The sequence below is a fragment of the Phyllopteryx taeniolatus genome, chromosome 17 (assembly GCF_024500385.1).
Source record: "Phyllopteryx taeniolatus isolate TA_2022b chromosome 17, UOR_Ptae_1.2, whole genome shotgun sequence".
NCBI lineage: Eukaryota > Metazoa > Chordata > Actinopteri > Syngnathiformes > Syngnathidae > Phyllopteryx > Phyllopteryx taeniolatus.
The window spans coordinates 11,795,343-11,807,369 of NC_084518.1; the positions used below are offsets into that span (position 1 = coordinate 11,795,343).

The 12,027-nt window shown below is 45.2% G+C and overlaps 1 protein-coding gene across 3 annotated transcripts in view; it reads left to right on the forward strand.

Moving 5' to 3' along the window:
• LOC133466806 (pecanex-like protein 3) overlaps positions 1–9,946 on the forward strand; it is a 35,957-nt gene extending 26,011 nt beyond the window's left edge. For all 3 annotated transcript variants that reach the window (XM_061750840.1, XM_061750842.1, XM_061750841.1), the window contains exons 33-36: positions 1,751–2,025; positions 2,102–2,271; positions 7,527–7,933; positions 8,921–9,946. In XM_061750840.1, the coding sequence (XP_061606824.1) occupies positions 1,751–2,025; positions 2,102–2,271; positions 7,527–7,933; positions 8,921–9,073 (1,005 nt within the window). In that variant the 3' untranslated portion in view covers positions 9,074–9,946. The remainder of the gene's footprint in view (positions 1–1,750; positions 2,026–2,101; positions 2,272–7,526; positions 7,934–8,920) is intronic.
• The last annotated feature ends 2,081 nt before the right edge of the window (positions 9,947–12,027 follow it).

Genomic DNA, 12,027 nt, shown 5'->3' on the forward strand with positions numbered 1-12,027 from the left:
AATGGAGTTGGGGTTATTTTCAAAGAAGAGTTGGCTAAGAATGTCTTGGAGGTGATCGAGTGATGAGGTTGAAACTTGAAATTGAGGTTATGTATAATGTGATTAGAGGCTATGTCCCACAGGTAGGATGTGACCTAGTGGTGAAAGAGAAATTCTGGAAGGAGCTAAATGAAGTAGTTCTGAGCATCCCAGGCAGAGAGAGAGTCGTGATTGGTGCAGATTGTAATGGACATGTTGGTTGGTGAAGGAAACGGGTGATGAAGAAGTGATGGGTAAGTACGGCATCCAGGAAAGGAACTTGGAGGGACATGGTGGCAGACTTTGCAAAAAGAATGGAAATAGCTGTAGTGAACACTTTTTTACAGAAGCGGCACGAACATAGGGTGACCGACGAGCGGAGGTAGAAGCACGCAGACGGTGTAATCTGAAGGAGGTTACTGACTGTAAGGTAGTGGTAGGGGAGAGTGTGGCTAGACAGCATGGAATGGTGGTGTGTAAGATGACTCTGGTGGTGGGGAGGAAGATTAGGAAGACAAAGCCAGAGCAGAGAACCATGTGGTGGAAGCTGAGACAGGACGAGTGTTGTGTAGCTTTTCATGAAGAGGTGAGACAGGCTCTCGGTGGACAGCAGGAGCTTCCAGAAGACTGGACCTCTACAGCCAAGGTGATCAGAGAGGCAGGCAGGAGAGTACTTGGTGTATCTTCTGGCAGGAAAGGAGAGAAGGAGACTTGGTGGTGGAACTTCACAGTACAGGAAATCATACAAGGAAAAAGGTTAGCTAAGAAGTGGGACACTGAGAGGACCGAGGAGAGGCGAAAAGAATACATTGAGATGCGACATAGGGCCAAGATAGAGGTGGCAAAGGCCAAACAAGAGGCATATGATGACAGGTTGGACACTAAAGAAGGAGAAAAGGATCTATACAGGTTGGCCAGACAGAGGGAAAGAGATGGGAAGGATATGCAGCAGGTTAGGGTGATTAAGGATAGAGATGGAAATATGTTGACTGGTGCCAGCAGTGTGCTAGCTAGATAGATGGAAAGAATACTTTGAGGAGTTGATGAATGAGGAAAATGAGAGAGAAGTGAGAGTAGAAGAGGCAAGTGTGGTGGATCAGGAAGTGGCAATGATTAGTAAGGGGGAAGTTAGAAAGGCATTAAAGAGGATGAAAATTGGAAAGGCAGTTGGTCCGGATGACATTCCTGTGGAGGTATGGAGTTTTTGACCAGCTTGTTCAATAGAATTCTAGCGGGTGAGAAGATGCCTGCGGAATGGAGGAAAAGTGTGCTAGTGCCCATTTTTAAGAACAAGGGTTATGTGCAGAGCTGTGGCAACTATAGAGGAATAAAGTTGATGAGCCACACAATGAAGTTATGGGAAAGAGTAGTGGGGGCTAGACTCAGGACAGAAGTGAGTATTTGCGGGCAAATGGTTTCATGCCTAGAAAGGGTACCACAAATGCATTATTTCCAAAATGTCTGACAGGAAGAGGGTGGGCTTAGACAAAACTTCTTTTAAAATAAACATTCAAACAATTATTTAAACTGCAACCAGTGGAAAAAAAAATCAATGATTAGTTGGTTATATTAAATTGCGGTCATTAATTTTTGACTGCTCCGCCAACATTTTCAATGCTTTGTGGCAGGGGGTTTCCTTCCTGAAAACCTTGTTGAAAATGGCATTTGTTTTTCTGTACCCACTTATGAGTTCCACCTCACACGACTGACCAGCCTTGTGCCCCCCCTACAGGTGAACCGAGAGTGTGTGCGTGGGCTGTGGGCCGGGCAACAGCAAGAGCTGGTCTTCCTGCGCAACCGCAACCCTGAGCGCGGCAGCATTCAGAACGCCAAGCAGGCCCTAAGGAATATGATCAACTCATCGTGCGACCAGCCCATTGGTTACCCCATCTACGTGTCCCCTCTCACCACATCGTATGCGGGTGGGCACAGTCAGCTGCGCTCTGTGTGGGGGGGACCTGTCAGCCCACACAACATCTACAACTGGCTCATCAGTAGCTGGGACAGGTACCATACGCCAGTTTGGACCATCATCACTTCTTGTGGTCAGGGCTGTGAGCGTGACTAGTTTGTTTCTCTACAGGATGCAGAAAGGATGCGGCGCTGGTTGCAACAGCGGAGGAAACATTGAGGACTCGGACTGCGGCGGTGGTTCCGCCTCCATCACGACAAACATCGCCATCCACACCACCCAGAGCACACCAGCCTCCAGCCTTCCCCAGCCACACATCCCCACCATGCAGCACTCGTTGGGTGAGACTCTCTACCTCTACAAAGAAGTACACTGAAAAAACAGTCCTTTTAATTGAGTTAATTTGAACATGTACATCGGTAGCACATGATTAAAATATGGTAAACTGATGTAATTTTTTTTAAAATTTCCCTTCTCAAAAATGATGCCAGTTTACTACAATTGAATCATGTGAAACCAGTGTACATTTTAAATCCATCCATCCATTTTCTCCCGCTATGTCTACATTTTAAAAATGAAGTAAATTCAAAGGAGATTTTTTTTTAAGCCACGTGGTTCAGTTCAGTTCAACTTACAAGGGTACAGTTTCAAAAGGTTTTTTTTGTGTTTCGGGATGATGCAAGCTCTTTGATATTGTAGCAATAAGAGACAGGTAATCCGCTTATTACTTCAACACATAGTAAGAATGTACATAACATAAATAAGATGTAAGGAAATTAAATTATCATATATGAAATAAAGTAAATAACATTGCGAAATTGTAAGCAAAGCAACAACAAAAAATGGACAGCACTGTACTTTTTCTACTTGTGATTTTTTTTAATCATGGAAATCATTACAGGAAGTCCTCGAGTTACGACGCACTCGACCTACGATGTTTCGACTTTACGATGCCCGTGCTTCGTGCACCATAGTGTTTCTGCTTAGCTAGTGCGTGTCTGTGTTTGTGCGGCGGGAGTATCTTTGCCTTCTTTTCCCTCCTTTTTTCACACTCTCAGCAGTAATGGTAAGTACAGCATCTTATTTTTTTATTTTAATGTATTTTAGTTTCTTTATACGAAGTGTTAACCTTTCCTGCTACGGTCACCTGACTGTGGTCGGGAGACGCAGGGGTTAACTCCCTTCTCTCGTTGCACAGCTGAGCTGGGTGGTGGCAACAATAAAGGCACGAAGCACCGATTTGATGCTATAATGGCTTTATTAGCTCCTCTGCACATTCAACGTCAACGAGTCCTCCACGATTCGCTACTCTTCCCCGGTCGCCGTCACTACACTTGCCACTGTACACACTCACACCTGCGTGCACTCCTTCCTCCTTCACAATCCCGTCTCACTCACACATCGACGCACACGCCCACACAGACTGAGCTTACTGTCACAATCACGTGGGACAATACCCGTAACAGAAGTATTTCGCCGTAAATTTCGACTTTAACGGTGAAATCCGACTTACGCGGAAAATCGTGTTACGTCGCCAGCGTAGGAACGAAACTCGTTCGTAAATCGAGGACTTCCTGTACATTCTTTGGCTAGACAAGTGTCTTGGCACATACATCACAGCAGCAGTAAAAATAAAAAAGGCAAACCTATAACATCAATTAAAATGATCAAAATAATGATGTGGTGTTATAATGTAAAAACAAGACAAGGTTAAAAAGTTTTAATTCCTTCACTTTTGTCAAATAAAAGACAATAGTGTCTAACACAGGGATGAGCAAACTTGTGCTCAAGAACCACATTAATTTATTAAAAAAAAATTTACGGATGGATGGGCATTTCATTCGCAGATGAGGTAGAAAAAATATATTTTTAATATTTCCTTTTCAGTTTTGTATTTATAATTAATTTAATTAATTAATAAATCTAATGAAAAATGTTTAATGCATGTGTAAAATTGTCATGGTTGTCATTTGAAAATGTGGGAAAAAAAAGTGAAAACAATGAAAATTGTCAATGTAACAACATAAATACAGTGAATAAATACATTTTAATGTAACAATATTCGGGGAAAATGGCAAAATTAATTCAACACATATTACAGTACTCATCATAGATCATTTTACACTTGAGACTATGTGAGTGCAAATGCACGTCATGGAAACAGTAAGTGCCAACCCGGGAACAGTGAGTCCCTGCAATTTATCATCACGGAATACAGTAATCCTACGCTTGATTTATTGTTCTTGCGTCGCGCTTCCGCTATATTGCATATTTTTATTACAGGTGTTACTGCATTTTTTTAATACTGTTTGTACAATATTTTTGTGTTGTTCTTGGTGTGTTTAGGCTTATCATGATAGCAAATCTTTTAGGAAAATATCTTTTCCCAAAAATTATCACGATAAACGATGGTATCGTTGATCTTTTTTATACCACTAATTTGATATTAGTGCATAATAATTCAAGTATATCCTTTTTAACAACAATTCACTTTGATACTAATTCTAAGAATAATGAACGTTGATATCGTAATGTAGAGCAATAAATGAAATATATTAGATTTAAAAAATATAGATAAAACAAACTCAGGCTCTCCATCCATCCATCCATTCTCTACCGCTTATCCGGGTCGGGTTGCGGGGGCAGTAGCTTCAGCAGGGACGCCCAGACTTCCCTCTCCCCAGCCACTTCATCCAGCTCTTCCGGGGGGATCCCGAGGCGTTCCCAGGCCAGCCGAAGGATGTAGTCTCTCCAGCGTGTCCTGGGTCGTCCCCGGGGTCTCCTCCCGGTGGGACATGCCCGGAACACCTCACCAGGGAGGCATCCGGGAGGCATCCGAATCAGATGCCCCAGCCACCTCATCTGGCTCCTCTCAATGCGGAGGAGCAGCGGCTCTACTCTGAGATCCTCCCGGATGACCGAGCTTCTCACCCTATCTCTAAGGGAGAGCCCGGACACCCTGCGGAGGAAACTTGTTCTTTCGGTCACGACCCACAGCTCATGACCATAGGTGAGGGTAGGAATGAAGATCGACCGGTAAATTGAGAGCTTCGCCTTTCAGCTTAGCTCTTTCTTTACCACAACGGACCGATACAAAGTCCGCATCACTGCAGATGCTGCACCGATCCGCCTGTCGATCTCCCGTTCCATTCTTCCCTCACTCGTGAACAAGACCCCAAGATACTTGAATTCCTCCACTTGGGGCAGGATCTCATCCCCGACCTGGAGATGGCATGCCACCCTTTTCCGACTGAGGACCATGGTCTCAGATTTGGAGGTGCTGATTCTCATCCCAGCCGCTTCACACTCTGCTGCGAACTGCTCCAATGAGAGTTGGAGGTCACGGCTTGATGAAGCCAACAGAACCACATCATCTGCAAAAAGCAGAGATGCAATACTGAGGCCACCAAACCGGACCCCCTCTACGCCTCGGCTGCGCCTAGAAATTCTGTCCATAAAAGTTATGAACAGAATCGGCGACAAAGGGCAGCCTTGGCGGAGTCCAACCCTCACCGGGAACGAGTCCGACTTACTGCCGGATATGCGGACCAAACTCTGACTCCGGTCGTACAGGGACCGAACAGCCCGTATCAGGGGGTTCGGTACCCCATACTCCCGAAGCACTCTCCACAGGACTCCCCGAGGGACACGGTCGAACGCCTTCTCCAAGTCCACAAAACACCGTCCACCGGGGTGAACCCCAACGTACAGGCGCCGAGCCGGGGGGCAATAAGTATACCCACACCTGCTCGGCGCCTCTCATCATGGGCAACTCCAAAGTGGAAGAGAGTCCAACCCCTCTCGAGAGGACTGGTACCAGAGCCCAAGGTGTGTGTGTGGAGGCGAGTCCGACTATATCGAGTCGGAACTTCTCGACCTCACACACCAGCTCGGGCTCCTTCCCTGCCAGAGAGGTGACATTCCACGTCCCTAGAGCCAGCTTCTGTAGCCGGGGATCGGATCGCCAAGGTCCCCGCCTTCGGCCACCGCCCAGCTCACACTGCACCCGACCCCTATGGCCCCTCCCACAGGTGGTGAGCCCATGGGAAGGGGGACCCACGTTACCCTTTCGGGCTGTGCCCGGCCGGGCCCCATGGGGGCAGGCCCGGCCACCAGGCGCTCGCCTTCGAGCCCCACCACCAGGCCTGGCTCCAGTGGGGGGCCCCGGTGGCCCGCGTGCGGGCAAGGGAAAACGAAGTCCATTGTTTGTCGTCATCATTAGGGGTCTTTGAGCCGTGCTTTGTCTGGTCCCTCACCTAGGACCTGTTTGTCATGGGTGACCCTGCCAGGGGCATAAAGCCCCAGACAACTTGGCTCCTAGGATCACTGGGACACACAAACCCCTCCACCATGACAAGGTGACGGCTCAAGGAGGGGGACTCAGGCTCTGTTAAAAAAAATAAATGCACTTCTACGAATATTAAAATTTGGCACAGGTATAAACGGTCATTCATTCCTTAAAATATACTGCCAATTAAGTTTCCAGTTGGTTAAGAAAAAGTTCCAAGTAGCAACATTAATGACAATAAAAGTAAATCAAAGAAACCTGCTTTAAGTCCAGATCTCTACTATTTAAAAGTCTGCAGCCTTTCTTTAAACGCTGCTTTATCAGCATGTTCAATGGCTGCATCTCTTACAATAGTACACTATACTCTAAATAATGTTAGCATATGTGCACCCAATACATGTTTGTATTTGCATTGTTGGGCAAACGGTTCCATAATTGCAAGATGACGGGAAACGGGAGATGTTTTTTTTGTTCCCAGCTAAAGTAATTTGGGTAGGATGGTTGTGTTTAAAATGGGTTTTGTCACTTTGAGGCGACTTCATACAAATTCGACATACCAGCTCATTAGTAGGATGGGCGCGTTCATCTGGCTTGAATCCAAAATGTTCCCACATCGTCGCAGTGACGTTAGAATTTGGAACAAATTTCATTAACTGTGCAGCTACAGACTCGCCGTCAGAAAACTTAGCTTCGTGTAGGCGAGTGCCTGAATTTCAAACGCACACACGCATACAGACATGCTCATAGCCAATCAGACAGAGGGTCCCCGCTCTTAACTATCTCTGATTGGTTTAAAGATCACAATGATGAAACCCATTGTTTGTCTGCTTTCAAGCCTTTTTTTTTTTTTTTTCCTTCCTCAAATGACTTGGCGCTTGTATGCACCCATTTTTTAAAAATATTTTTTTCCCCCGCACAGTACAGAAATTTGGGCACATATGCGGCCAAATGTCTTGTCTTGTCCCCCAAAAAATCATGCACCGGATTTCCAGCACCACGCCAGAGTACTAAGCTAGGCGGTCGAAGACTCAGATTGATCATACTTTATGGAGTAGTAGTAGTGACTGCTACTTTTTGTGCGTCTGAGACACAGGACGCACATCAAACGAGATCCCTGCTCTTCATAATGTAAATGCTTTGTGGATATACTTTCCCATTCCTGGTCTCCAGTAGCGCCATAACGATGTAGTTGGTCTTTGAACCTAGGGTGCCAGGAAGTCATAGGGCATGGATGTTATTTTCACAATGGAAAAGCTCAGCTCAGTAGTCGCAGTGTGTAATTTGGGTGTTTTGTTGTTTGCCCATCAGGTACGGACAACCCAGTCGGTCCAACCCAGAACTGGCCTCACCACCCACAGCCACTCCCACTGGCTCTGCTCACCCAATCAGAGGGCAGGATGGAAGCGGGACTGCTCTCGTCCCTCCAGCGTACATCCTCCATCCAAGGCTTGCTGGGTCAGCAGCTGTCCAGCTCACAGCTCTCCTTCAGCGGCTCAGTGGTGCCGCCCCCTCTGCCGGTGCCCGAGCACTTCTGCCCCTCCAGCTTCCTGGAGAACTCGAGCCACAGGGCGGGCCAGCGGGCTGGCCTCGCCCAGGGCAACGTGCTCCACTTCGAGAGCCATTTCGGGAAGTGGAGTTTTTCAGGCAGAAAGGGCTTTAACGGTTTGGCGACGGCCGAGGGTGATGGAGGAATCGTCCACGCTATACGCACGCAGGTGAGGAACACCAACAGGAAGTGGCCTGGCAGAGCGGTGATGGGCATGACTAAAATCTTTCTAACCTTATGGAAAATTAACACTCTAATTAATCATCTTTGTGAGGTGTGAGAATCTTTCTGAATGTTCTGAAAATATATAGAGAAACCTTTACGTATGCAGTACTCTTATATTTACCACATCAGAATCAGAATCATCTTTATTTGCCAAGTATGTCCAAAAAACACAAGGAATTTGTCTCCGGTAATTGGAGCCGCTCTTGTACAACTACAGATTGACAGAGAACACTTTTGAGACATAGACATTTGACTTCTTCCATAGTAAGCAATACATTTAGTACATTTACACTGTTATTGTCAATCAAATTGCTAATGACTGTTTAGCTTGGGCTTGTGTGCTCTACTACCAACAGTATTCAGTAATTGCCTCATCAAACGCAACCAGTTGGGAACAAGATTGCTTCTCATAATAATTCGCTGGTTTGACTTGAAGGGAAGTCTTTGAAGTGTGGCACATGCTGACCTGTCGCTCTTTGAAGCTGTGGTATCGACGCTCCCTCCCGATCGCTTTCTAACAAATATGCCTTGCAGAGAGGCTTTGCGTGCCTGTCGGCCATGTAGGCAAAATAATTGAGATGAAACTGCGTGCGTTTGGAAGGTCCGCAGGAGCCCAAGAGTTTCTCTGTACTCTATTTCTTCGTCTTGCACTCATGCCGAAAATGTAACAGTCTACTCTAGACACTTCAGTTGGAGAGCTCTGTCGCTGCATTTGTTTATTTGTTTATTTTAATGTTGTATGGTACCGCTGTACTTTTTGGTACCGGTATGTAGTGCACTCCATTTAGCTCTATTTCTTCAAGAAGCAATTTGTAGACTAATTCCACACAACCTCAGCCAAAATAGAATCACTGAATGAATTCTGATGCCCATCACTAGTGGTGACCACACTGTTTGATTATTTTTTTTTGACTGCCTTCCTTTTTCACAGCCCCTGCCCCCTGGCCCCCCACAAGAGGCCAGTCCCACACAAGACCCGCTGGGAGCAACACGGGTGGTGGATTCCCGCCCACTGCCGGCAGGGGACGCCCCCGCACCACCTGACGAATCCACCGAGTTGCCTTTACTCGAGCACTTGCGCTGATGATTGACAACCCCGACACCGCCCCACCCCCTCCTGGGCAACACCTCCCCCCAAAAAAGTCTTCAGGACTCATTCCATTAATTTTTATTCCACATAGATCCAAAACACACGAAAATATCCACTCCCTCCTTTGCAGTCTGACAGCATGTTGCACGTCGACTCAGGATGTTACTCCCAAAGTCATCTTCATGAGGATCTTATCTCGGGTCAGAGGCATAGTGTGCATTTGCGTGTGTGTTTACGTATGTGAATGTGAGAGTGAGTGTGCTAACAGGCCAGGAAGGCCAGTGCAATTATAAGGGATCTTTTTCTTTCCTTTGCTCGACGATTGTTTATTTTTATGAACTGGAACATGGAGGATCACCTTTGACTGCGTGGATACCACAAGAAGCCTTGTTCAGTTTTTCTCTCGACTCAGAAGCCCTTCTCCCACCCGCGTTCAGTCCGGAGAAATACAACAAACTCTTAAACCAACTGAAAATTCACCCCCGGCCCACGCGTGGTGCTCGGACCGATTGTTTACAGCCTCGAGTCCAATCTGAGCAATTGTGTTGATCACAAACCTGGCAGCAAAGCTTATTTTTTTGTTTTATTTTTATTTTTTTCTTCTATTCGGAGGATGTTTTTTTTTTTCTTCTTTACTTGAAAATTGTGGTGAGGCACTCTGTTTTGGCGCCAAGCCAGTCAATCGGAGACACCCACCCGCATCACATCCAACAAGGAGGATGGGGGGCGAGGGGGTCTGCTTCCTTGTCACGCCGACTCGACTACTGCTTCTGCATCTCTTCGCTACTACTAACTAGTAAAGTCACTACTACTACTGCTTGAATCCAGCGTTTTAGTTGGAACTAAAGGATTAAAAACGAAAACAAAGGATGAATATTTATTGGAGGAATGCGGTCTTACATAATGGGATTTGTTTGTATCGTGCTGATGTTGAATTGGCAATTTACTTTTTTTTTTTTTTTTTTTGTCCACCCCTCCTCTTCAAACCAGTATTGCAATTGTGTCATCTCAACAGGGGCTCCTGTGTGTGGATGTAACTGGAAGTACACAGAGAAGTCACTTTAAGTTGGTTTCCTTTCCTCTCCTGCACTCTTGGTCACTTTGGTTTGACCACAGTGATCAGATAATGCAGTAGAACACAAATGACAGAACACAAAATAAGACCAAAATAAAATGCTCTATAAAAATGGTACAGTATTCCTTGGTAGGAAAGTACATCGTTTGGTGGCCCGCTAAAATTCTCCTATTAGGGCAACACGGTGAATGTGTGGTTAGCACATCCGCCATACAGTGCTAAGGTTGGGGGTTTGAATTCGGCCTCTGCCTTTCCTGTGTGGAGTTAGCATGTTCTCCCCATGCTTGCGTGGATTTTCTTCGGGTAGTCCGGCTTCCTCCCACATTCCAAAAACATGCATGTTAGGTTCGTTGAAGACTAAATTGTCCTTAGGTGGGTAATATGAGTGGGAATAATTGGGAAATGGTATGTACCCTGCAATTGGCTAGCAACCAATCTGGGGTGTACTCTCGCTGCCACTGGCCCAAAGTCAGCTGGGATAGGTTCCAGTTCACCCATGTACCTGGATAAGCGGTATTGAAGGATGGATGAACATTCTGCTAAAATCCCAAATAGCTGAAATATTTCAGGCACTAACGCTCCTGCTAAAATCACAAAAAGATGGAATGTTGAAAGCCCACATACTGCTGCTAAAATCCCAAGTAGCCCTCTCCACATCTTTTCTTTTTGTGAAACAACAGCTGCCAGTAAAACCTTTTCTTTTCTTTCTTTTTTACTTTGCTCGGAGAAAGCAAAGCACAAGACGGCGGTCAGAGCTGGGTGTCAGTTGAAATAAAAAGGGATTTCTCTCTCCAACTATGTACAGCATGTTTCATATATAAAATATATATATAAATATAAACCTATTTTATTATGATTGGAAATTCTGGGTTATTTACCGTTTAAGACACTAAAACTGTTTAAAATAAGCGAGGGGGCAAAGCTTCACATTTGAAATGTGCAATTTGGTTCTGTTGCTTTTGTTTTTCACCCCATCCCACCATCTGCTTTTTTTTTCCTGAAAGGCGAGTCTTATTTAAGTCAATGTTCTGTACAGTTTTTTTTTAGTGATTCCCCCCCCCCCCCCCCCCCCCCTTCTATTTAAATTAAAGGTTTCTGTCTTTGTTTGCAACTTGATTGGTATGACTTTTTTTTCTTCTCCTGAGTCAACCAACTTAGCCAAATCTGAAATATAGCTGAAATGTTGCAGCCTCCCTCTAAAATCCCAAGTATCCAGCAGGCTGGGTGCCTTCATTCTCAATAAAATTCCTCTCAAATTAGAAGTGGCTGCAACATTAGCAGCTCCTATTCTCTCTACTGTGCTTTTACTGTAAAATACCAAACAGCAGGAACTTTGGCAGCCCACTAAAGTCCTTCGAAAATCCCAAGTAGCTGGCATGTTAATGGCCTGCATTATCTCACATAAATCTGTCTAAAATCACATTTATAACTGAAGTGTTGGGGGGCCTTTATTCTCCCTCCAATATGCTAAATAGCTTGCATGTAGGAGGTCTGCATTATGCTGCAATTATCTCTCTAAAATCCCAAGTAAGTTACATTTTGGGGGCCTGTATTTTCCCTCTAAAAAGCCAAATAACTGGAATGTTGGAGGCCCACATTCTCCCACTACAATCCCTTTAAACTGCCAAGTAGCTGGCATTCTGGTGGCCTGCATTTTCTTTTTCAAATCCCTCTAAAATCTCTCTATACCTTGAATGTTGTATTCGCCCTCTAATAGGTAAATCTTTCCTGCTACTTGGCATGTACAATCATGCTTGAGTGTATTGTCTATTATATACATTTGTCTAAAAAATATCCTCTCACTATTACGGCTTTTAGCAAATAGAAATAATTTTGGTAATCCTAATTGACCTAAAACAGGAAAAGTTTAGTC